The sequence below is a fragment of the Chiloscyllium plagiosum genome, chromosome 40 (assembly GCF_004010195.1).
Source record: "Chiloscyllium plagiosum isolate BGI_BamShark_2017 chromosome 40, ASM401019v2, whole genome shotgun sequence".
NCBI classification, from domain to species: Eukaryota; Metazoa; Chordata; class Chondrichthyes; order Orectolobiformes; family Hemiscylliidae; genus Chiloscyllium; species Chiloscyllium plagiosum.
The window spans coordinates 9,275,134-9,302,834 of record NC_057749.1 but is presented as its reverse complement, the minus strand read 5'-3'; the positions used below and the strand labels follow the sequence as shown (position 1 = coordinate 9,302,834).

Here is a 27,701-nt window from a genome sequence, read left to right as displayed (position 1 = left end):
CCACTCCGGCCTATCACCCTCACCTTGACGTCCTTCCACCTATCGCATTTCCAACACCCCTCCCCCAAGTCCCTCCTCCCTACCTTTTATCTTAGCCTGCTGGACACACTTTCCTCATTCCTGAAGAAGGGCTCATGCCCGAAACATCGATTCTCCTGTTCCTTGGATGCTGCCTGACCTGCTGCGCTTTTCCAGCAACACATTTTCAGCTCTGATCTCCAGCATCTGCAGTCCTCACTTTCTCGTCAAAGACCAACTGAGGGCAACAAAAAAGAAATAAGGAGGGAGAAGATTAAATATGAGGGTAAGCTGGCCAGTAACACAAAGGACGACTGTAAGAGCTGCTTTAGATATCGAAATGGCAAAAGTGGACATTGGGCTGCTGGAAAATTATGCAAGAGAGATAGTTGCGAGGAACAAAGAAACGGGTGAGGAATTGAAGAATGACTTCACTTCAGTCTTCACAGTGAAAGACATGAGTAATTTCCCTAAACTTCAAGAGTGAGGGGTCACAGCCGAGTATAATGGCAATCACCAAGGAGAAGGTGCTAAACAAAATAGCCTGAAGGTGGATAAATAATCCTGGACCAAATTGACTACACCCCAGAATTCTAAAGGAGGTAGCTGAAGAGATAGTGGAGGCGTAAGTGTCAATCTTTCAGGAATCACCTGAGAATCAGGGAGAGTCCCAGAGGACTGGTGAATTACTAATATAGCATACCCCTGTTTAAAAAGGGAGTAAGGCAAAAGATGGAAAATTACAGAAAAGCCTAACCTCAGACAAATGTAAGATTCTGGAATCCATCATGAAGGATGAGATTTCTGAATACTTGGAAGTGTATGGTAAAATAGGGCAGAGTCAGCATGGCTTCATCAAGGGGAGGTCTGCTAGGAAGTAACGAGCAGACTAGACCAAGGAGAATCAATGGATGTTATCTACCTGGACTTCAATAAAGCCTTTGATAAGTGCCACAGAGGAGGCTACTGAGTACAAAAAAGGTCAATGGTGCCAAAGGCAAGGTGCTAGCATGGATGGAAGCTTGGCTCTCTGGCAGAAAGCAGAGAATGGGGATAAAAGTGTCCTTCTCAGGGTGGCAGCTGGTGAAAAGTGGTGTTCCCCAGGGCTCAGCATTGGGACCACAACTTTTCACTTATACATTAACGAATGAGGGCATTCTGGCTAAGTTTTGCAGATGATACAAAGATAAGTAGAGGGACAGGTGGCATTGAGGAGGCAGGGATGGGAGTGCTGCGGAAGTATTTGGACAGGTTAGGAGAGTGGATAAAGAATGGTGGATGGAGTACAATATGGGAAGTTATGAGGTCATGCACCTTGGTAGAGGATTAGAGGCATGGACTGTTTTCTAAATGGGGAGTAAATTCTGAAGTGCAAAGAGACTTGAGAGTCCGAGTCCATGATTCTCTCAAAGTAAACTTGCCGGTTGAGTCAATAGTTAGGAAGGCAAATGCAATGATAGCATTTATTTCAAGAGGACTTGAATTATAAAATTAGGGATGTACCTCTGAGGCTCTGGTCAGGCCACATTTGGACTATTGCGTGCAATTTTGGGCCCAATATCTCAGAAAGTATGTCCTGACCCTGGACTGTGTTCAGAGGAGATTCACAAGAATGATCCCAGGAATGAACAGCTTAACAAACGAGGAGCATTTGAGGACTCTGGGTCGATACTCGATGGAATTTTGAAGGATGAGGGTGGATCTGATTGAAACTTAGAGAATACTGAATGGCCGAGACAGAGTGGATGTTGGGAAGATGTTTCCATTAGTAGGAGTGACAAGGTCCCAAGGGCACAGCCTTATAAAGGGAAGACATTTTTGAACAGAGATATGGAGACACTTCTTCAGCTAGAGAATGGTGAAACTATGAAATTCATTGCATCAGAAGACTGGAGGTTAGGTTACTGAGTATATTTAAGACAGTGATACATTTTTAATTGTAAAGGGGATCAAGGATTGCAGATAGAAAGTGGGAGAACAGGGTTGAGAAACTTATCAACCATGATTGAATGGCAGAGCAGTCTTGATGGACTGAATGGCCAAATTTCTGTTCCTATGTCTTGTGGTCTTTTATAAATTTGAAGACTTCCTTTAACAATTACATAAATTACTCATCATTTGAATTAGATTGCAGTAATTTTCAAGGTTACTGAAACTTCAGGGATCAGTGACATTCACAGATGGGTACTGTGGGATATTAATTGTGCAGTCTAATTTTACTTAAATGACTTGTTGCAATACTTTACTAGAAACTGTTTTAAAACAATATATTTCTAGTTCAAGGTGTTAAATAGTGCTGTACACTGCATAGGTAACTGCATGTGTTTGAAGACTCCCCACTGCAGAAACTAGATGAGGACAGCACTGGAGGCCAAGCACACCTGTGGCAGGGTTCACTCTTTTTGATTCAGTGGCTCTATAGACTAAATGATTTGGAGATGCTGGTTGACAACCACCTGATAAAGGAGCAGTGCTCTGAAAGGTAGTGCTTCCAAAATAAACGTGTTGGACTATAATCTGGTGTAGTGTGATTTTTAAACTCCAGACTCACTGGAATGCTAATGTTCCAAAGTATGACTGGAAAGAAAATGCAATATCCCCGTCAATTTATGGAGCATTTCTTGCTCAACGTTGTCCAACCTGTAGATGAAACATCTGGACGGCATCAATTTTTGCAGGGCTCTGACAGTCCCAAGCAACTGAAGGGGCAAAAAGCTGAGCACCCACCTGTGACAGATTTTGCAGACCCGACATTGAACTGTTCAGTCATTTCAGGACCCACAATGTTGGAATGGAAGAAAATCTTGCTCCTTTTAGAGGGATTGCCTAAGGAGGAACGTGAAGGGGTAGGCTAGTTGCCTGCTTACTTTAATTGAAGAGCAATACTTGGTATGGAGCTAAAGGAGACAATATTTTTTGATCTTCATACAAGCAATGTGGGAAAAGTACACCAAAATTTGGTGAACATTGTTCTGAGCAATGATTTTTTTTTTAGTTCATTTAAGTTTTGGAAGTGAACTGAAATTAAAAGTTAAAAGCAATATTGTTTTTAGGTTTTCTCCTTTGCCTTTTTTGAAATGTCCTCCTTGAAAGCATTGGCTTTAAAATTGTGTCTGTGTTCAATCCAAATATCCATTCATCATGAGGTTTGATGCAATGTGGTAGAGAGCTATTTGGCTGCACGATTAGCTCATTGTCTACACTTGAGGTAGATAATAAGAACCATGCTCCGAAATGAGAATTGCGGACATTATGCCTGACAATATTAATTGTGATTTTAAAAACCGCTCCAGTTCTCATTTTTTCTTTCTCGCTTGAGGTGGGGCATAACTGGCTGGGCCAACATTTATTGCCTGCCCCTAGTTTCCCTTGAAGGTGGTGGTGAGCTGTAGTCCTTGAACTGCTGCAATCCTAGTGCTGTTGGGATGGATATCCAGCATTTTTTCCCAGCAACATGAACTGACTGAACACAGGTTGCTCATTAAATCTTGGAGGTTTGAAGTGTTATGTGGTCCAGCTACTGAGTAAGCAAACTTTCAGACCTGATGAGGCATTTTTGTTTTGATAAATGATGTGTGGTTGCTGAAAGAACAACTTTCAAAAATTGTTTTTTGCTCTTCTGTAACTTAGCAATGTCAAATAATTAAAGCTGTCTCATGGAATTGGAACATGTACTTGAACTATTAACTAAAAGCTGTTCTATTATGCTGTTCTATTAAATGCCACAATGTGTTTCCCCTTTAAATAGTTTAAAAGGTAAATGTCTTAGGCATACTTTCAACTAGAAAGAAAGAATAGTTAATACAGTCGAACGGGAAATTGCTTTATTTTGATATGGCACCAATACAGAGTCATAGTCATACAGCATGGAAACAGACCCTTCAGCCCAACTAGTCCACGCTGACCATGTTCCCAAACTAAACTAGTCCTACTTGCTTGCATTTGGCACATATCCCTCCAAATCTTTCCTATTCATGTACTTACCCAAATATCTTTTATACATTGCAATTGAGCCCACATCCACCACTACTTCTGGAAGTTTATTCCACAGACAAGCCACTCTCTGTATACAAACAGTCGCCTTTCATGTCCTTTTATTGAAAACCTTGCCTTAAAAATATGCCCCCTGGTTTTGAACTCCTCTACCAGAGGGAAAAGACCTTTGCTACTGACCTTATCTACTTATATCTTGATTCAGATTGCATTGCCTGATTATAGCAGTACTGATAGTTTGAGGATAAGTTTGGAAATAAAAGCTGATAGGTGCAGAATCAAACAAATGACTACTTTCTTGACTTTTGTTTTCCAGTTATGCTGTATAGGATGGCTGTAAATTGGATTGGGAGCCTTGTTTCTATTAACTGTGGTGAGACACTTGGAGTATATCAGGGAAAAATTTCTGCAGTGGATCAAACCAGTCAGACAATCTCTCTAACACAGCCATTCCGCAATGGAGTGAAATGTTCAGTTCCTGAGCTAACGTTTAGGTAAGTATTCTTAATTCAGTGACTTCAGTGCCAACTAATTGCAGCCATTTAATGTACTTGTACTCGACCATATACTTGGACAAAGGTACCTACTAGCAGTATAATTGCAGGTCTTGTCGTCAGACAAGGGTAATGAATGGAGAGCATTTTTATGCTGTTGCACCACACCCCAAAACTGCCTCAGTCATCTTAGCTGGGGCTTATAATTGTTGCCCTTGGTTCTCACTTGGAAGGTGTCAGGATGAAGAACATAGAACATTACAGCGCAGTACAGGCCCTTCAGCCCTCGATGTTGTGCCAACCTGTGAAAATAATCTGATGCCCATCTAACCTACACCGTTTCATTATTATCCATATGTATATCCAATGCCCATTTAAATGCCCTTAACGTCAGTGAGTCTACTACAGTTGCAGGCAGGCTGTTCCACGCTCCTACTACTGAGTCAAGAAGCAACCCTTAATATCTGTCCTAAATCCATCACCCGTTGATTTAAAGCTATGTCCTCTTGTATTAGCCTTTACCATCCGGGGAAAAAAGCTCTCTCTGTCCACCCTATCTAACCCCCGATTATCTTATACCTCACGATTAAGTCACTTCTCAACCTTCTTCTCTCCAAAGAAAACCGCCTCGGTTCCCTCAGTCTTTCCTCGTAAGACCTCCCTTCCTTACCAGGCACCATCCTAGTAAATCTCCTCTGAAACCTTTCCAAAGCTTCGATATCCTTCCTACAATGTGGTAACCAGAACTGCACGCAATACTCCAGGTGCGGCCTTACCAGTGTCTTGTATAGCTGAAGCATGACCTTGTGGCTCCAAAATTCAATCCCCCTTCCAATAAACACCAACACACCATGTGCCTTCATAACAACCCTATCAACCTGTTTGGCAACATTCAGGGATTTATGCACCTGGACACAGATCTCTCTGTTCATCTACATTGCCAAGAATTTTACCATTAGCCCGGTACTCTACATTCCTGTTATTTCTTCCAAAGTGAACTAACTCTCACTTTTCCACATTAAACTCCAATTCTCACACCAGCTCTGCATCTTATCTATGTCCCTTTGTGACCCACAACATCCTTCCGTACTATCCACAACTCTGCCTACCATAGTGTCATCTGCAAATTTACTAACCTATCCTTCTACGCCCGCATCCAGATCATCTGATTAAAAATGACAAGCAGCAGTGGCCCCAAAACAGATCCTTGCGGCGCACCACTAGTAACTTGAGCTCCAGGGTGAACATTTCCCATCAACCACCACCCTCTATCATCTTTCAGCTAGCCAATTTCTGATCTAAACTGCTAAATCACCTTCAATCCAGAAACTGTATTTTGTGCAATAGTCTACCATGTAGAACCTTGTCAAATGCCTTATTCAAGTCCATATACACCACATCAACCGCTTTATCTTCATCCATCTGTTTTGTCACCTTTTTGAAGAACTCCATAAGGTAGTGAGGCACGACCTACCCTTCACACAACCGTGTTGATTATCCCTAATCAAACTATTCCTATCCAGCTGATTATAAATCCTATCTCTTATAACCTTTTCCAACACCTTACCCACAACTGAAGGAAGGCTCACTGGCCTGTAGTTACCAGGGTTGTCCTGACTCCCCTTCTTAAACAAAGGAACAACATTTGATGTCCTCCAGTTGTCTGGCACTACTCCTGTCGACAATGATGACATAAAAATTGAAGCCAAAGACTCTGCAGTCTCCTCCCTGGCTTCCCACAGAACCCCAGGCTAAGTCCCATCTGACCCAGGTATCTTAGCAATTTTGGAAGATGTGAAAATAGATAAAACCTCTTCTGACAACCTCAGTCCCATCTAATCTTGTAGCCTGTATCTCCATATTCTCACTAACATCGCCCTTTTCCAACGTGAATCCTGATGAAAAGTATTCATTAAGCGCTTCCCCTATGTCCTTAGATTCCACACACAACTTTCCACTACTATCTTTGATTGGGCCTACTCCTAGTCATTCTTTTATTCCTGATATTCCTATGGAAAGCCTTAAGGTTTTCCTTGATCCTATCAGCCAGCAACCCTTCATGTTGCCTCTTGGCTCCTCTTTGCCCTCTCTTTAGATCTTTTCTGGCTAACTTATAACACTCAAGCTACCTAACTGAGCCGTCATTCCTTATCCTCACATAAGCCTTCCTCTTTCTCTTGACAAGAGCTTCAACTTCTCTAGTAAACCATGGCTCCTTCTCTTGACAACTGTCTCCCTGCCTGATAGGTATATACTTATCAAGGACCCACAGTATCTGTTCCTTGAATGAGCTCAATGTTTCAAGTGTGTCCATCCCCTGCAGTTTCCTTCCCCATCCTATGGGAAAAGGGCTACAACCTTTTTTTTTAGTCATTTGAAGACATTTTTCAGAGGTATGTCTCCTGATAATTGACAATTTGCTGAACAAATGCTTTCTAGTTTGAAATCTTGCTGGTTAGGTTAAAAGAGAAAGCAGTTTCATCCATTTTGTTTGAATTGGAGCTCATTTAAGCCATTCAGGAGTTAATATCCACTGACAGTCCTTACAACTATGTAAGTGTATTTTTGTCAGAATGATAAATTTCTTTTCAGATAATTTTGAAGTGCAGGAAATAAGACAAGACCATTATACCACCAGTTAATCAGGAGTAAAATACCCATTGCTATGTAATTCTAAATATATTTAGTTTTAATAGTTCATAGCTCCTACCGTTCTGCTGGTGTTTACTGAAGCCTGCACGTCTGCGTATCCAAGTCTTGTGCTCAGCAGAATGCACTTTGATCATATATCGGAAATTCTTTCTTACGCTAATTAGACAGATATGATTCTCAACTATAAACAATAAGAAAAGTTTCTTCGACAAGAGAACAGGGTGGTGATTGCTAGGTTGGCAAGTCAACTTTAATTAGCGGAGATATTGACACAGACAAAGCAATGGGGAACTGTAGGCTTCCCCAGCTCTTGCGTTAAAAATGGGTGCAGGAATTGAACATATTCCTCTTGTTTGCTTAGATGGCATGTCTCTTTTCAGCAAGTCTTTTTTATTCAAACACACAAGACTAGCTTGATTAAGACTGTTTTAAAGTCACCAATTTGAGAGAGTAAAACTGATGGTTTTACCAGAATGCCCTTAATGTTCTGTGAATGGAAAGTTTTGGGTTAAGTGTAGTTCTATAAAATTCAGCCAGTTATTAAGCCTAAGTGTAAATAATATGACCAGGTGAAGCAAGAACCTAATGCATCTGATTGTACTCTAATAGAATGTCTTCATGTTCCTGTTAATTCTCAAATCATTTATCCTTGTTGAAGTTATTAACACATGCAGTTAAGTGATATCCCTTCATAGTTTTTGATGGGCAATTCACTGTCTCTGCTTTCTTAGTGCATGCAGTGACAATGTTTGCATGGCCACCTGTGCCTCCAGGCCTCTCACCTGTGAATTAAGATTTCATAATTAATGCTTTCAGACTTTTTTTCCTGGTGTATAAAAGATTGTGATTAAACTTAACTTCTTCAATTGATAGTTGTCTGGATTGTTTCAGACATTGGCTGCTGTATGGCAGCCATGTGGTACATGGAAAATCTGATTTAGTTCAGATGCTTGGCCAAGTTTGTGTAACACCTTTTTGTGCTGGCAGAAATCCTGGTTATGTGCTTGGAAAAACAGGTTACATTGAAATAAATAACACAAAGAAAACAGTCTGCTTGACTCAACCCAGTCCATTGTTTATCTTCCACAAAATGTCTGAACTGTGGGTGTCATATTCTCACATGCATTTATTCTCTTTTCTATCTAATCTATTGTTAGGTGTTTCTCTGATTTCTACTTCAGTCACTAATTCAAGTGGTTTACAAAATCACAGAAGTGTTATGGTGCAGTAGGGCATTTGACTTATTCTGTTTGCACCAACTCTTCAAATGAGCTTCATTTACCTGCTACCAATTTCCTGCTTTATTCCCATACCCTTGCACATTATTTATATCCAAATAATCATCCAGTACCCTTTTGAATGCCTCCATTCCTCTGCGACTTCATTTTATACTCTTAACTACAGTGTGCAAAACATATTAATTTAAAATATTTTAACTTCCAGTTTGTTTCCTATGTCTTGTCTTGGACCAAGTCATGTTCACCTGTGACTCCTGTACTCTGACCAAGATTGGCTACCATTGAGCCACATCTTAAGTTGATGAGACTTAACTCTCTGTCTCTTTTCGTCCTCTCACCCTCACTCCTCACTCTGCTTATCTTTTTCTTTCCCTCCACCCCCCCACCTCTCCCTATCTCATTCTGTATTTCCAGGTCTTTTTTTCTTCGCTCTGGCTTCTGCTCTTGCTGTTTCTCATGCTTTCCCCTCACTTTCATCATGTTTTTCCATTTGTAGGTAAGTATCCAAATTTCTGACGTTTCTTCAGGAGCAACTTGTTTGACACAGATATTTTCACTGCTGTGCAGCTTGAGGAGCTCGCAGATGGAAAATTGTGGTGCTCTTGAGCCACTCCGTTGCTAAGTGTTGACAGGTTTAAAAGTGTGACAGTTTTTTCCAATAATTATGGACTTATAAATTTCTAATGGAGAAAGTCAACACAGAACCGTGAACAGGAAGTAGGTTTTGTCAACTTGCTACTGCCAGTCCTAGCTGATAAGAGCTATCAGTATGTTATTCCAGAGTTATACAGCAGAAACTGCTTTCTCCAGTCTGTATTTGATTTTTTTTTTCTGATCAGCTGTATTTGTAATTCTACTGCAGATTTTGCTTTTAATGCACCTGAAACAATTGTAGTATGACTGTTTCCAGATCATATTTGCTCTTGCATCATCATGGCATTAGTGATGTGACTTGCAAAGAAATTGGGGATAGTGCGCGAGAGAAACAGTGCAGTACTTTAAAGTTCTTGTGCAGACGTTGCCTGATACACAAACCCTTGATATTTCTTGATCTGAAATTTGCAGTTCTCCCAAAACGTCTTGTCGAAACTTTTTGCTAACTTTATCAGTGACCCCTTCATGTTTAAATTCAAGTTATTTGTAGGTTGGCATTTTTATTTTCAACTCCAGCTCTAGAGTTTCAAAGCTTTATCTGTAATATTATGTTTTAACAGCTGTTGGCATTGGCAGACCAAAATATCAAGGGAGAAATCTTTGCATGCATTAATATAACATTTATAAGGATGTTTTATTACATAGCCAGGAAACAGTACAGCAGGAAAATACTTTAAATGATTTGGGTTTCAAGAAAGCGTCTGTGCTGTCAGAAGCTGTATTTAATGTTAATTAGCAAAGACTATTATTGTTTTATGTTCAGAGTGTTTTTAACTTCATCTTGATCTACTGCTGAACATAAATCAATCTTGTGATTTCATGGATATTATCAAGGAAAGCCACAGTAATTTTTCAAAGCATTGCAACCATATAGAAGTGGCATACATTAGTGCTTTAGAGCCAAAGTTTAGTTTTGTGCAATTCCACTTTGTTGTCTTTCCAGTACAATTGATATCAAAGACCTAAACTCCACTTTCTCTTTTGTTTTTCCCAGCGCAATTGATATCAAGGACCTGAAGATATTAGACATCCCACATACACAGATAAACACAGGCTTGGTTCAGCCCTCTGTGTTCACATCCACCAGTTTGCCGCACAGTACTTACTCCTCTCCGAATGGTGCCAGCAAGGGTATAAAGAAACTAAACACTTCAGGAAGTGCCCCACAAACCATTCCACGCCGCGCAGAACTCAAGGTTCAGGACTTAGTCACGTCTCCTCAACAGCATTCAAAAAGTTATGTGGACCGTCACATTGATTCTGCCCTTACCCCATCTAAAGCGTTTCGTCGGAGGCATAATTCATGTGAGTAGCTTGGGATTAGTTTATTTGAGAGTTGCATTGCAATATTTAAGATTCTCAATTTTATTTTGAACAGTGATAGAATCCTATTGGTCCTTACTCTTCATGCTACCAGCTCCCATGTCCAAAAGAGCATTGGCCACTATTTCCACTATCTGTAGTGGAATGCTGCTACTGGGCGCACAATCCCATCCCCTCCTTGTTCACCTTGAGCACAGACTGTTCCCTCCAGAGCACGCTTCTTCACTTCTGTTCCACTTCTGAAACTTCACTGCACTTATATCCCCACTTTCCCATGTAATCACCAATAGTGCAAGACCTGCTCATTTACCACCCTGTTCCTCACCAACCAAGTCCCCATACAAACCTTCCAAGTGAAGCAGTGATTTGCCTGCACTTCATTCAATCTATTCTACTATATTCACTACTCTCAATCTGGACCAGCATTATCAAAAACTGCCTGATTGGTTTCAGTGAATAGCCAGGCTGCAAAACCAAATCAAACCAGAGAAAAGCTGAGCTGGGAAAACTGGCCACTCCCCTTTTATTGTGCAAGTGCCTTTTTTAAAAACTTGAAAGCCTTTTGTCTGAGGCAAAAATCTGTTAGCTAGAATCAAACTGGCCCTAAAACCTTTCAAACTTGGACTTTTTGGAGTCTGTCTCTTTTATGACCTCTCTGGAAAAAAAAAAGCAAAGGACAACATAACCCTGTTAAAGGTGCAGCATCATGGCAAATGCGCCAATGAGACTCAATGGAAGTTGGAAGAAAACAACCTTTTCTGTTGAGGTACCTTACAGCCTTTAGGACTCAATATTTGAATTCCACAATTTCATAAGGTGAATACCCTCCATCCCACAGCCCCCATTGTGTTTTTCTTTGTCTGGGTGACTCCCAGCATAGCCATCCCATTTCCAACCCAATCTCTCTTGGCTTATCATCCAGACTCTTACTTTCCTTTTCAGTAGTATGTTCTTGCTTTTCTGTCGCCAAATGCCCAAATTCTTCTTAATTTTTAATCGATTGCCCCACTAAATATGTTGACAGCACTATTCTGGTCATGATTCATTAAGGCAAGAAATTGAATTTATTAGACATTAACAGAAAAAAAATCACTTCCAGTCGACAGTATAGAAGGGATTCACAGAAATTTGATTGCAGGGTGGTTGTCACGAATACTATATCAATGTCTCCAAAAATAAGTATTTCAGAGGCATTGAAAGCCTCATGGGTCACACTGCAAAGTGCATATTCTGAATTTGAAGGACCCTGGAGCATCGGAGGCTGAGGGGTGACCTTATAGAGGTTTACAAAATTGAGGGGAATGGATAGGGTAAATAGACAAAGTCTTTTTCCTGGGGTCAGGGAGTCCAGAACTAGGGGGCATAGGTTTAGGGTGAAAGGGGAAAGATATAAAAGAGACCCACGGGGCAACTTTGTCACACAGAGGGTGGTATGTGTATGGAATGAGCTGCCAGAGGAAGTGGTGGAAGCTAGTACGATTGCAACATTTTAAGAGGCATTTGGATGGGTATATGAATAGGAAGGGTTTGGAGGGATATAGGCAGGGTGCTGGCAGGTGGGACTAGATTGGGTTGGGATATCTGGTCGGCATGGACGGGTTGGACCAAAGGGCCTGTTTCCATGCTGTACATCTCTGACTCTATAAGTACACTTGTATAATAAAAGCAATTGTTTAAACTTAATTTGCATCAGGGATCTTAGTTTCTTGCTTTCTTAGTTTAGGCCCTGACTTAGAATAAGTTAGAATTTTAAAGAACTGCCATAAAGTGATGCAGCATGGAAATAGACCCTTCCATCCAACCAGCCCATGGTAACCATAAGCCCAAATTAAATTAGTCCCACCAGCCTACACTTGACCCATATCCCTCCAAATGTCTCTTATTCATGTATTTATCCAGATGTCTTTTAAATGTTGTAACTGTACCCACATCCTCCACTTCCTGTGGAAAGTTCATTCCAGATACAAACCACTTTGTATTAAAAAGAAGTTTTCCCTCATGTCTTTTTAAAATCTTTCTCTCACCTTTAAAATACGCTCTCTTGTCTTGAAATCCCTGCTCCAGCCGTCGGGCACCTCGCGCGTAGTTATAGAGTAAATACAAATATTTCTGCAAGGGGCCCTGCGATTTCCTACTTAACTTTGTACAATGTCCTGGGATACAGTAGATCCAGTTCGAGATTTATCCACCATTATACTATATAAGACCTCCAGCACTTTGTTTCAAAACATCAGTGTTTATTTCCCTGAGTTCTTCTGCCTTCGTTCTTTCTCGACTGTGCAACTGACACAAAATATTCATTTAATATCTCTCCTGAGGTTCAACACAATGCAACCTCTTGATTTTTTTAATGGGCTCTACTCTCTAGTTGCTGTTTTGCTCTTAACATACTGCATTATGAAGATTATGAAGATGAACACACTGGATTATGAAGAAACATTGGTTAATTTAGACTTTTATACAAATGTCTGCAATTTGTTCTTGCCTCATTTTGCTCCACCAACTTTCAATTATTGCTGAATGATGCAGTGTCACCTGTTGTCCAGTAAGCTGAATGAATTGTGATGTTAGCATTTTCTGCTGCCAAGTTGTTGCAATACTGATGAGACAGTTTTTAAACCAACTTAATTGAACAGGTAATCGTGCAATCAGACATGAAATATTACAAACTACATCCAAGTGTGAATTGCTTTATCTTGGAGAGTTGAGGGAACTACTGTTGCGAAATCCTAGGTGCTGGATGGGACACAAGGGAAGTGGTTTACTTTAAGTTTGACTGTTTTGCTGATTTACGGTACTTTACCATATCTGAGATTGAGGACCTGCAATCTTGCAGCCCATAACCTTCTGGTGATAGATATTGTGGATTAGCGATGTGCTTTTGAAATCTTGCTGCAATCTAACCTTTGGATTGCAGGCACTGTAACTATGTCATCATGGTGACTATGTGTGGATGCTTTAAGATTGAAGAGTGACTTTGAGATTTCAGGAAATGAGCCACCATTAGAAAAAGGAATAGGCGTAGGCTGTTTGGCACTTTCAATAGGATCATGGCTGACTTATCATTCCTCCCATTTGCTTTCCTGCCCCTCCCTGTAACATTTGATTCCCCTACTGATCAAGAATCTATCTACCCCAGCGTGAAATATACCACAAGGATTCTATATCTACAGCTTTCTATGGCAAGGACTTCTGAAGACATCTAGCCCTCTGAAGAAATTCCTCATCATCCCTGTCTTAAACTAGTGCCCCTCTATTCTGAGACTGTGCCACTTCCTGTCAAGTATCTGACCTGACTGAGTTCACCACTGTCAATCTGTGGTTGGACCATTTGAACTTTTGTTCACTGGGGGGCTACTGCATGTTTGCAGGATATGGTGATGTGACTGCATGTCGCAGAAGAATGATGAGACTCCCTCTTTTTTGGCTCAGTAGTTAGCGTTGCACCTCACTTCGCCAGGGACCCGGGTTCAATTCCTGCCTCGGGTGACTGTCTGTGTGGAGTTTGCACATTCTCCCTGTGTCTGTGTGGGTTTCCTCCGGGTGCTCTGGTTTCCTCCCACAATCCAAAGATGTGCAGATCAGATGAATTGGCCATGCTAAATTGCCCATAGTGTTAGTTGCATTAGTTAGTGGTAAATAGAGGGTGGAGGAATGGGTCTAGGTGGCAAATCAGAAGGACTTATACGTTTAACGGTAAGGTCCTAGGAAGTGTTGCTGAAAAAAAAATCTTGGAGTGTAGGCTCATCGTTCCTTGAAAGTAGAGTCACAGGTAGATAGGATTGTGAAGGAAGTGTTTGGCATATTTTCCTTTATTAGTCAAGAGTATTGAGAACAGGATTTGGAGGTCATGCTGTGGCTGTACAGTACATTGGTTTAGGCCACTTCTGGAATATTACGTGCAATTCTGGTCTCCTTCCTATCAGAAGGATGTTGCGAAACTTGAAAGAGTTCAGAAAAGATTTACAAGGATGTTGCCATAGTTGGAGGATTTGAGCTATAGGGAGGCTGAATAGCATCTCGTATTTATCTAAATTAAACTCCATCTGCCACTCTTCAGCCCATTGGACCATCTGATCAAGATCCGATTGTAATCTGAGGTAACCTTCTTCACTGTCCACTATACCTCCGATTTTGGTGTCTTCTGCAAACTTATTAACTATTACCTCCTATGTTCACATCTGAAATGTTTATATAAATGATGAAAAGTAGTGAACCAAGCACTGATCGTTGTGGCACACCATTGGTCACAGGCCTCCAGTCTGAAAAGCAACCCTCCACCACCTGCCTTCTGTCTTCAACCTTTGAGCCAGTTCTGTATCCAAATGGCTAGTTCTCCCTTATTGCATGAGATCTAACCTTGTTATCATGTTTCCCTTGAGGAACCTTGTCGAAGGCTTTACTGAAGTCCAAATAGATCACGTCTACCGCTCTGCCTCTATCAATCCTCTGTTATTTCTTCAAAAAACTCAATCAAGTTTGTGAGACATGATTTCCCATGTGCAAAGCCATGCTGACTGTCCCTAATTATTCCTTGCCTTTCCAAATACATGTACATTCTGTCCCTGAGGATTCCCTCCAACAACTGGACCACCACTGATGTCAGGCTCACTGGTGTATAGTTCCCTGGCTTTTCTTTACCACCTTTCTTAAATAGTGGTAACACGTCAGCCCACCTCTAGTCTTCTGGCACCTCACCTGTGACTATCGATGATACAAGTATCTCAGCAAAGGGCCCAGCATCATTTCTCTAGCTTCTCGGAGTTCTAGAGTACACCTGATCAGGTCCTGCGGATTTATCCACTTGTATGCGTTTCAAGATGTCCAGCACCACCACTTCTGGAATATGGACATTTTACAAGATGTCACCATCTATTTCCCCACATTCTATATCTTCCACATCGTTCTCCACAGTAAACACTGATGTAAAATACTTGTTTAGTATCTCCCCCATCTCCTGTGGCTCCACACGCTGACTGCCTTGCTGATCTTTGAGGGGCCCTGTTCTCTCCTTAGTTATCCTTTTGTCCTCAGTGTATTTATAAAAACCCTTTGGATTCTCCTTAATTCTGTTTGCCAAAACTATCTCATGTCACCTTTTATACTCTCCTAAGGGCTCAATAGATTTCTCCTGTCTATAGCTGACATATGCTTCCTTCTGTTTCTTAACCAAAACCTCAATTTCTGTAGTCGTTCAGCATTCCCTACACCTACCAGCCTTTCTTTTCACCCTAACAGGAATATACTGTCTCTGGATTCTCGTTATCTCATTTTTGAAGGCTTCCCATTTTCCAGCTGTCCCTTTACCTGCGAATGCCTGCTCCTAGTCAACTTTTGAAAGTTCTTGCCTAATAGCGTCAAAATTAGCCTTCCTCCAATTTAGAACTTCAACTTTTTAGATCTTCTCCATCACTATTTTAAATCTAATCGAATTATGGTCGCTGGCCCCAAAGTACACTCCCACTGACACATCAGTCACCTACCTTGCATTATTTCCCAAGAGTAGGTCAAGTTTTGCACCTTCTCCAGTAGGTACATTCTCATACTGAATCAGAGAATTTTCTTGTACATGTTTAACAAATTCCTCTTCACCTAAACCCGTAACACTATGGTAGTCCCAGTCTGTTTGGAAAGTTAAAATCCCCTATCATGACCACCCTATAAGTCTTATGGATAACTGAAATCTCCTTACAAGTTTGTTTCTCAATTTCCCTCTGCCTACTGGGGGGGTCTACAATACAATCCCACTAAGGGGATCATGCCTTTCTTATCTCTTAGTTCCACCCAAAGAAATTCCCCTGATGTATACTCAGGGCTATCCTCCCCAAGTACAGCAGTAATGCTATCCCTTATGAAAAATGCCACTTTCGTACCTCTCTTGCTTTCCTTTCTGTCCTTCCTGTAGCATTTGTATCCTGGATAATTAAGCTGCCAGTCCTGTGCATCCCTAAGCCACATTTCTGTAATTGCTATGGTATCCCAGTCGCATGTTCGTAACCATGCCCTGAGTTCATCTGCCTTTCCTGAAAGGCCTCTTGCATTGAAGTGAATGCAGTTTAATTTATCAGTCCTACCTTGTTCTCTGCTTTGTTCCTGCCTGCAAAGAATGTTTGAATCACTTCCTTTTCCAACTTTACCAGTCTCAGATTGATCTCTTTCCGCACTATCTCCCTGGTGGCAACCCATCCCCCACCTTACTAGTTTAAATTGTCCTGAGAAGCTCCAGCAAATCTCCCTGCCATTATATTAGTCCCCTTTCAATTCAGGTGCAACCCATTCTTGTGCAGGTTACTTCTACCCCAAAGAGATTCTGATGATCCAAAAATGTGAACCTTTCTCCCCTGCACTAGCTCTTCAACCACACATTCAGCTGCTCTATCCTCCTATTCCTACCCTCACTAGCTCATAGCACCGGGAGTAATCCAGATATTACGACCCTCGAGGATCTTCTTTTTGAAATTCCTGTCTAAGTTTCCATATTCTGCCTTCAGAATCTCATCCTTTTCCTTTCCTATGTCATTAGCTCCAATGTGTACAATGACCTCCTGGTCCCCCTCCCCTTTGAAAACATTCTGCACGTCCAACAGTAAGAGTTTATCATTCTATTAAAGGCCTTCTTTGCTCCTTCACAATCTACAGACCCAGAAAATTGCACCATCTTTTTGCTCTAAGGGCAGTGCTCCAGGCTAACTTAGTGCTTATGGTCTATAATTTTAAAATTTAAACGAGGCATATCTCAGTAAGACATATAATCAAGAAAGAACCCACTCTACTCATTACTGTAGCCTTATGGCAAGGTTACACGTTAAAAACTATGCACTTATATGTTCCTGTGCTGTGAGATCTCCCACACAAGTTCCTCCAAGGTCAGCTGTGAATTTCACTGTTTGTTAATGTTTCCTAGACACACTCTGATGTCCAGAGATACATGAACTCACACAGCAAAGGCAGTAACTGCAGATTCACTGCTGTGTCAATTAGCAGTGTAGGTTTCTTTTGCTCTCTCCTTCACTGACCATGTATTACTGCCTTTTCTGATTTTCTTCTTTTCTTCTTTTATAAGTGTCATTGTTTTGATTTTTGCCCCCCCATAGTTCCAAAACAATGCAACAGCTTATGAAACAGTAATTGTTGCTCCTGGAATTTGAGGAAATTGCCTCCAACACACAAAATACCTCCAAAAAGGAGCAGCTGTTACAGCTTCAATCTTTTCCCGTTTTCTATCTTGGATTATCCAGAGTCAGTTGGTCTCTTGAACCAGCACTACCATTTGATAAGATGATGGTTAATTTGGTGGCCTGTCTTTCCAAAATAACCCCTTGTCAATCAACAATCTGTCTAAATCAATTCTGAATATATTTACTGGCCCACCCTCCACTGCTTCCCTAGAAGGGAATTTCAAAGACTAACAACCCTGCCTATTTCGATCTTAAATGGGAGACTCCTTGTATTTAAACAGCTCCTCCTCCCACAATTTCTAGATTCAAAGTGGAGCTTACTGAACCTGACCTAAACATCAGTAACACTTAATGTTGAGTCAGTGCCACTTGGTAGCAGCATTGACACTTCCTTCTATCGTTTTGCTGATGGTTGTGTATACGTTTTGCTGGTGGTCAGATAGGAATTGCTTGGATTGGCTTTTGTTTGTGCAGATAGGAGTATATTGGGGCGATGCTAATATTGGAGATCTACTGGAGCAATTTGGCTGGAGGGCAGAATTTCTGGATCACAGGTATTCAATGTAAGAATATTGGAGGAGTATTGTCAGGACCCATAGTGATCACTGCAGACCACTGTGTCTTGCTATCCCATGGTGTGAATCAACACCAAGACTGGCATCTATAATGGTGGAGCATACGTTTTAATTAGTTTATAGGCATCAAAAAACATGTTTGTAGTTGCTCTTAGTCTTTGTTTTTTTTAAGAAGGAATTTTTCTTTGTGTGTTCTTTAATAGATCTGCCTCAATACTGGATAGTTTACAAAAACTCCTTTGATCATTTGGTGTTGAATGGTGTACAGTGCTTTATACTCCTGCGGCAGTCAAGTTTTTTTTAAACCCAGATAGCTCTGTGAGGAAGTTTTTTTTTGTTTTGGACTACTTTTGTTTTGCGCTTTCTTTGTACCTCAGTGTGGAATAATTGATCCGCCTATAATGGGTGAAATGTATTCCATCCCTTAGAGTTGGGTTGAAAGTAGTTTTGTGTTTCGCGTTTAACTCAAACCTAACTGGAAAATTATACAATCAGCACGGTCCAACTTGTCCACGCCAACCAGATATCCTAAATAAGTCTTTTTTAAAAAAAATTAATTTGTGGCACTTAGGTGTCGCTGGCTGGCCAGCATTGATAGTCCATCTGTATTTGCCCTTGAGAAGGTGGTGGTGAGCTGCCTCCTGGAATCACTGCAGTCCACCTGCTCTGGGTTGACCCACAATGCCAGTAGGGAGGGAATTCCAGAATTTTGACGCAACTACTGTGAAGGAATGGCGGAATGTTTCCAAGTCAGGGTGATGAGTGGCTTGGAAGGGATCTTGTAAGTGGTGGTGTTCCCATGTATCTGCTGCCCTTGTCCTTCTAGATGGAAGTGGTCATGGGTTTGGGCGCTGCTGTCTGAGGATCTTTGGGGAATGTCTGCAGTGCATCTTGTAGATAGTATACACTGCTGCTACTGAGTGCTGGCGGTGGAGGGATTGAATGTTTGTAGATGTAGTGCCAGTCAAGTGGGTTGTTTTGTCCTGGATGGTGTCAAGCATCTTGAGTGTTTTTGGAGCTGCACCCATCCAGGCAAGTGGGGAGTATTCCATCACACTCCTGACTTGTGCACTGTGGATAGACTTTAGGGTGTCAGGAGGTGAATTACTCGCCACAGTATCCCTAGTCTCTGACCTGCTCTTGTAGCCGCTGTGTTTATGTGATGAGTCTAGATTAGTGTGGTGCTGGAAAAGCACAGCAGGTCAGGCAGCATCCGAGGAGCAGGAAAATCGATGTTTCGGGCAAAAGCCCTTGTCCGGTTGAGTTTCTGTTCATTGGTAACCCCAAGGATGGTGACAGGAGGAGATTCAGTGATGGTAATACCAATGAATGTCAAGGTGTGGTGGCTAGAGTGTTTCTTAGTGGTAATGGTCATTGTTACTTAGCAATTGTCAGCCCAAGCCTGGATATTGTCCATATCTTGTTGCATTTGAGCACTGACTGTTTTAGTATCTGAGGAGTTGTGAATGGTGCTGAACACTGTGCAATCATCGGCGAACATCCCCACTTGTGATCTGATGACAGAGGGGAGGTCATTGATGAAGATACCGAAGATTGTTGGGCCTAGGACACTTCCCTGAGGGACTCCTGCCGAGGTGACCTGGAGTTGAGATGACAGACCCTCCAGAACCACAATCATCTTCCTTTGTGCCAGGTATAACTCTAACCAGCGAAGTGTTTGCCCCCGATACCCATTAATTCCTGTTTTGCCAAGACTCCATGATACCATACTCAAATGCGGCCTTGATGTCAAAGGCTGTCACACTCATTTCACCTCTGGAATTCAGCTCTTTTGTCCGCGTTTGAACCAAGGCTGCAATGAGGTCAGGAGCTGAGCGACCCTGGCAACCCAAACTGGGTGTCACTGAGCAGGTGCTGCTTGATAGCACTGTTGATGACACCTTCCATCACTTTACTGATGATGGAGAGTAGACTGGGCAGTAATTGGCCAGGTTGGATTTGTTGTCTTTTTGTGTACAGGACAAAGCTGGGCAATTTTCCACATTGTTGGGTAGTTGCCAGTGTTGTAACTGAGTTGGAAGAGCTTGGCCAGGGGAGCGACAAGTTCTGGAGCATGTCTTCAGTACTATGGCGAAATGTTATTAGGGGCCCATTGCTTTTGCAGTATTCAGTGCCTACAGCCGTTTCTTGATATCTCATGGAGTGATTCGAATTGGCTGTGATGCTGGGGACCTCTGGAAGAGCCTGAGATGGATCATCCACGCAGCACTTCTGACTGAAGATTGTTGCGAATGCATCAGCCTTTTCTTTTGCACTGATGTGCTGGGCTCCTCCATCATTGAGAATGTGGATATTTGTGAAGCTGCCGCCTCCAGTGAGTTGTTTAAATTGTACACCAACGTTAACAACTGGCTGTGGAAGGACTGCAAAGCTGAGATCTGATCCGTTGGTTGTGGGATTGCTCAGCTCTGTCTATCACTTGCTGTTTATACTGTTTGGCATGCAAGTAGATCTGTTTCGTAGCTTCACCTGGTTGACACCTTATTTTTAGGTATGCCTTGTGCTGCTTCTGGCATGTCCTCCTGCACTCTCCATTGAACCAGGGTTGATCCCTTGGCTTGATAGTGATGGTTGATTGGGGGATATGCCGGGATACGAGGTGGCAGATTGAGCTGGAGTACAATTCTCTGTCTTTGGCCCACAGCACCTCATTGACGCCCTGTCTTGAGCTGGTAGATCGGTTCAGAGTCTGTCCCATTTAGCATGGCGATAGTGCCAAGCAATACAATGAAGGTTATTCTCAATGAGAAGGTGGGGCTTCATCTTCACAAGGATGATGAGATGGTCACTTTTACTGAGAGTGCCATGGACAGATGCTTCTGCAGCTGGCAGATTGCTAAGGTTGAGGTCACGTTTTTTTCCTCTTGGTTCCTTCACCACTGCCGTAGACATAGTCTAGCAGTTATGTCCTTTAGGACGGGACCAACTCGATCAGTAATGCTGCTGCTGAGCCACTCTTGGTGCTGGACATTGAAATCCCCTACCCAGAGTACATTTTGCACCTTTGCTGCTCTGTGCTTCCTCCAAGTGTTGTTCAACATGAAGGAGTACTGATTCTTCAGCCAAAGGAGAACGGTACGTGGTAACCAGTAAGAGGTTTCCTTGCCCATGTTTAACCTGAAGCTATTAGACTTCATGGGGTCCGGAGTCTGTCAGGGCGACTCCCTCCCTCTCATACATCACTGTGCCACACCTCTGCTGGGTCTATCCCTCCGGTGGGGCAGGGCATATCTGTAATGGTGGTGTAAGAATGACTGTGTCAGGCTGTTGCTTGACTAGCCTGTGGGACAGCTTTCCCAATCTTAGCACTAGCCCCCAGATGTTGCTAAGTAGGACTTTGTATGGTCGACAGGGCTGTTTGTGTTTTTGCCATTGTCTTTTCCGATTCCAAGGTCAATGCCAAGTGGTCCATCTTGTTTCTTTCTTTGTGACTTTCTGGCACTTGATACAACGGAATGGCTTTCTAGGCCATTTCAGATGGTAGTTGAGAGTCAACCCCATGGTGGCTCTGGAGTCACATGTAGACCAGACCAGGTAAGGCGGCAGATTTCCTTTAAAGGAATTCAGTGAACCAATTGGGTTTTTCTGATAGTTGACAATGGTTTCACGATCATTTGATTCTTAATTCCAGATTTTTAAAAAATTGAATTCGAATTCCACCATCTGCCATAGCAGAATTCGAACCAGGTCCCCAGAACATTATTCTGGGTTTCTGGATTAATATTCGAGCGATAATACCACTAGGTTATTGCCTCCACTTGTCTAGTTCCATTTGGCCTGTATCTCTCTCAATCTTTCCTATTTATGGTACCCATCCAGATACCTTTTTCAATGTTGTAATTGTATGAATCCCTACCACTTCCTATTGCAGCTCATTCCCTACACTGACCACCCTCTGCGTAAAAATGTTGCCCCTTTGGTCCCTTTTAAATCCCCCCCACCCTCCGCTTGACTAGTTTTGGAATTTCCCCCCCCCCCCCCAAAAAAGACCTTCACTATTCTCTGTAATCACGTCCCTCATGATTTTATAAACTTCTATAAGGTCACCCCTCAGCCTCTGACGCTCCAGGGAAAATAGCCCCAGCCTGTTCAGCCTTTCCCTATAGCACAACCCTGGTAACATCCTTGTAAATCTTTTCTGAACCCTTGCAAGTTTCGCAAATTCTTTCCTTTGGCAGCGAGATCGGATTGCATGCAGTATTCCAAAAGTGACCTAACCAATGCCCTGTACAGCCGCAACATGATCCCCTTATTCCTATACTTGAAGCACTGGCCAGTAAAGGCAAGCGTACCAAACACTGCCTTTACTATCCCATCTATCTGGGAGTCCACTTTCAAGAAACCATGAATGTGCACTCCAAGATCTCGTTTAGCAACACACCCTAGGACCTTTCCATTTAAGTGTATAAGTCCTGCTCTGATTTGCTTTTCCAAAATGCACCACCTCACATTTATCTAAATTAAACTCCATCTGCCACTCTTCAGTCCATTTGCCCATCTGACCAAGATCCCATTGTAATCTGAGGTAACTTTCGCTGTCCACGACACCTCCAATGTTGGTGTCATCTGCAAACTTAGTAATCATACCTTCTTGCATTCACATCCAAATCACTTATATAAATGACAAAAAGCAATGGATCCAGCACCAATCTTTGTGACACACTGCTGGTCATAGGCCTCTAATCTGAAAAGCACCACTACCACCACCATCACCACTCTGTCTTTTACCTTCAAGTTGGTTTTGTATCCAAATGGATGCGTAAATGAAGATAATTCAGTAATGGCTACGTGCAATTTAGTATGTGTTAATTTTACTCAATGCAATAAACATCATAGTTGATCTAGTTTTTCCTGTGTTCACTTAGCAGCCTATCAATGGTTGGGGAGGGTTTAAACTAACTCTCTGGGGTATGGGAACCAGGAGGTAATATTAGAAAGTAATATCATTGCACACAAAATGGAGGAGAGGCAAGTAGCACTGAAATAGAGAATGGTGAATTAGTGGGCAGAGTCAGAGTAAAAGCAAAAGTCATAAAGTGAAACATTAGCTCTACTGTGTATTTGTGAATGTATGAAGTACAGTTAATAAGATTGGAAAGTTATAGGTGTGGGATTATGATATTGCCACGATAACAAGGATGTAGCTGAAGAACGGGCAGGTCTGGGTTTTAAATATTCAAAGGTTACAAAGGTGTTCAGAAAAGATAGGAAAGATAAAACTGAGCAGGGGTAGCGTTTTTGTTTAAGGAGAGCATTGCAACACTGGAAACAGGAGGTTTGAGGGTTCAAAGTCAGAATCAGGTTAAAGGTCAGGCTCCAGCTAAGGAACTACACTGTAATATACAGACCAATAGCCAATGGGAAATCTGAAAGGAAAAGTTGCAGGGAAGGCCAGTATTATCGAAAAAAAAACTTTGCATTTTACTGTTTTTCTGTATTATAAAGTACAAAGTGAAGAGTTGCAATTTACCTTGACCACCAATTTTGTAGACTCAGTTCATCCTTGTATCATTTGGACAAGGCTTTCTGTCTGAGCAAAAAAGTGTCTCTGGTTTTACCCAATAGCACAAAATTGAATGTGTTTATCTCTGGTTGAAGGGAGAGGTCAAATTCTGTTAAATTACTTCTTTCATTGTTGTCAATGCTCTCTTGCATTTTTTTCTATTTTTATTAGGTGGTTGAGGTTTTGGTCATCTCTTTTGTCAACTTGTTTTCATTCATGGGAGGTTAGATGATGAGTCTGTAGGTGATTGGCAGTACGTTGTGTTGTAAGTGATTGACTGCATCATAGGGTGCAGGCACTAGTTTCTGATTTCAGCACTACACCTACGTGGAATCTTAACTGGCGTCTTTTTCGTAGTGACTTGTTCAATGTGGGAAACCACTGTAATACATGGCATCAAGGAATATCTGAACAATATTTGTACATGTGAAAAACTGATCAGTGGTCATTATGTAGCACAATTCAAATGCTCTAAGGCAGTCTGGGGCCAAATGAACCCTGTGGAGAATCTTCAATTGTAAGGCATGGGTTCTGTTGCAAATAGATGCTTCTTGCATTTTCCCAGATATCCTCTCATATTTCAGAAGAGATCTCAACATGCAACTCCCTCTCCCGTACCTTACAGAGCTGTGTGGTCTCATCCAAGGGACCCCCTCCCAATAGATGAGCGTTGCTAACAGATAATGTACCCTCAGTACTCAACGCCGTCCTTTCCATGTCAGACCTAAAGGAACAACTAGAAGTGTGGTCTCTTTTTGTATGAAATTTCTAATTTGAAAGAAATGAAAAGGTCCATACTGGGCAATTCATATTTCCAGGCCAACTTGTCAAAGACATCAATATGCCCCCTTTGAATAAATCACCCAGGCAAGACACGCCTCTAGTTGCCCATAGTTTAAACCCATCATCTCTGGCTGAAAGCCTGGCATACCAACTATGGGTGTCAATAATTATATTTTGGCAATATTGCTGTCAACGCCTTGACAGAATTGATGACTTTTGGGCTGTGGCAATATTCCTTAACTGTTCTCAGGCTAATAAGGGAGCATCTTGCCTGAGATGCTTTGTTGTCCAACCAAAGTGATTAGGGTCTCCCCGGGCCCAATCATTCACGTAAGATAGCAACAAGCTTAATTGATAGCTTTTGATATTTGGGAGGCTCACTCCTCTGTGTAAGGTAACTGCAATTTAGTCAATTTAATCAGGGGCCGCTTGCGATACCAGATAAAAGAACCGAACCAGCCGTTCAGTCTTCTAAATATTTTCCTAGTAAAGCAGAGGAAGCATTCATATAGGATACAATAGGCGGGGCAGAATGTTCATTTTAATGAGGGCTATCCAACCTAACCAAGAGATCGGAAGCGTCTCCATCTACGAAGGTCCTACTTGATTTTGTCAAATAAATGGGTAAAATTGGCTTTAAATAGCCAATCAAAAACAGGAGTAACAAACATACCCACGTAGAGAAAGCCCTCTTGCGGCCATTTAAAGGGGAACGGAGATCCACCCTCAGGATCAGGCACTCTTGGGACACCACCCATGGACATGGCCTCTGACTTTTTGCAAAGTTGATCTTATAACCCGAAAAGCCACCAAATAGATTGATGCATTGTATCAGGTGTAGCATTGAGACTGCTGGGTTTGATAAGAAGACAAGAACGTCATCCGCATACAATGCGATCTTATGTGACTTCATCTCCACTTCTGGAGCGGTTACGTTGTAATCCATAAGTATTGCCTCCGCCAGCGGTTAATAACCAATGTGAAAAGCAATGTCTTTTCAGCTACTTTCAGACGTGTCTTGAGCAAGCATTGTTGCTCACCTGTCAGTCGCTTCTTAATGGCTGATTAGGAAATAACCAACCCCCAGCATAGGCTTTAGCGTTTCCCAAAGAATGATGGGCTATTGGCTGAGCCTGAATTAATATCCAAAAAAGCCCTGAACCCAGTAGAAAAGAATTCAATAAACTTGCTATCTTTGAGGATGAAGATGTCCAGTTGCCAATGCCTCGAGCCTATCACAGTATCCTTACTCTTCCCATTAAATACACTGGGGCATGATCGGAAATAGTGATATTGCCAATTGCACGTGATGCGACCGAGCCCAGATGTGCTGTGGGGGTCAGAAAAAGATCAATCCTGGTATAGCATTTATGTGGGTTTGAAAAGAATGTGAAGTCTCTGCCAGTAGGGTGAAGATGCCTCCAAACATCTACACAAATCCCTTAATTGTTTCGATCGCAAAGAAGATATCAGCGGGCCTTTGGGCAATCTGTCTACAATAGGGTCTATGAGACAATTGAAATCTCCTCCTACGATAATATCTTGACTAGAAAGTGCATCTGTCAAGAATTTAAGGGAGTGGGCCAGGGAACAGTAAACATTTCCGATCCTGTATTCTTCTCCACGTATCAAAGCTTCAACGATTACAAATCTCCCATGTGTCTTTAATGCACTCTTTAAAAACTTAAATGAGAGATTCTTTCTAACTAAAATGACTACCTCTCTACTCCTTGTATTGAAAGATGAAAAATAAGCCCAGTCATATCAATTCTGTTGTAGCTTCAAATGCTCTGCATCATCTAAGTGTGTTTCTTGTAATAAGGCAACATCCGCCCTCTCTCCTTTTAAGGCTGGAAAGTACCTCCTTCCTCTTGTCAGGCGAAAGACTCCCCTTAATATTCCAGGAGCACCACTTAAACACATCCTTAGCCATAACCTTCTATAGCACCATTTAGACTCCAGAGAGGAAGAACCTGAACCACAGATCACTGAGCTTTAATGCAAAAGAATCCACATAACCCAATAACTACAGCCAACAAATCTAAGAAGCTTGCAGAAACTATATACAGCAAAAACAGAGAAACAAAAAATCGCCAAAGGGACTGATAGAACTAATTTACTACCTATTCAAAGAAGGTACCTACACATCCTACAACCCTACGAACCATCCCAACCACCCTCCACTCCTTCCAGCGAGGGTTGCGCCACATATATTGACCATCCAATAGAGAAAGAAACCCACCAAGATCAAGGTTAGTACTGTAGTCAAGTAAACTAAAAATAAATACATCACCCATCCCCTAACATAATTTGGGGATTAAACTTAAATACTCTATTCATCCCGGAACCTGACCAGGACAGGGAATGGGCGCTGATCCGGACCTGGCTTTTGTGCTGTGATCCAGTGGGCTCTTTCAATTGTTATCCTTCCCTTCTCAGCCTCCAAACCGAGGAATTCTGGGAATCACTTCTCGATAAATCCCACCAGCTGTTCACCTTCCATCCCCTCCAGTATGCCAACAACGTGTAGGTCCTTTCTTATGCTCCTGTTTTAGAGATCGTCCTCCAGGTCCAACGGACCACGGACCTGTTTCTCCAGGGTTTCAATCTGGCACTTGGAGGAGTCAGTCTCTGCCTCTACCCCTGCAGCCCAGTGCTCGAGCTTCCCAAGTCGTGCAGCATATCAGACACAGGAGCCAGCCTCTCTTTTTTTTTCCCCTGGATCTGCCTCCCCAGGACCTCAAGATTTGGCCAGCTCCTCAACCAGGGTCTGGTGAATAAGGGAGCCCGCTGCTTCAGAAGGCTGGGCCATGGCCCCGGTCCTGTGTGAGCTTCCTCCTTGTTTTGGCATTCTTCAGCTGCAAGGACAATGGAAGTCGATTTTTTCAGGTTTCTGGTTCCTTTTGTGGTGTTTTTACTCGCACTGAAATGTTTGAGATGGGTGCTGGCTCTGTCTGGTCGGTTTTGCAGCACGGAGCCCAGCAAATGCAACCCTAACAGGACGCTGTCATCTTGGATCCCAGATGTGAAATTTTTAATATGGTTCGATGATTTACCCCAATGTACAATCAAGGGCAGGAGTTTTAATTGCTTAAGAAGGGCCTCAGGTAGTGTTGTAGAACAGAGACATCTAGGGGTTCAAGTATATAATTCTTTGAAGTTTGCATCACATGTAGACAGGGTGACTAAGAATGCATTTAGCATGCTTGCATTCATTGCATAAACCTTTCAGTATAGGAGTTGGAATGTTATGTTGAGGTTGTACAGGA

The 27,701-nt window shown here is 42.1% G+C and overlaps 1 protein-coding gene across 2 annotated transcripts in view; it reads left to right on the top strand.

Moving 5' to 3' along the window:
* edc3 (enhancer of mRNA decapping 3 homolog (S. cerevisiae)) overlaps nt 1–27,701 on the top strand; it is a 118,392-nt gene that overhangs the window by 4,110 nt on the left and 86,581 nt on the right. For both annotated transcript variants that reach the window (XM_043680252.1, XM_043680253.1), the window contains exons 2-3: nt 4,328–4,505; nt 10,044–10,354. In XM_043680252.1, coding sequence (XP_043536187.1) covers nt 4,330–4,505; nt 10,044–10,354 — 487 coding nt within the window. In that variant the 5' untranslated portion in view covers nt 4,328–4,329. The remainder of the gene's footprint in view (nt 1–4,327; nt 4,506–10,043; nt 10,355–27,701) is intronic.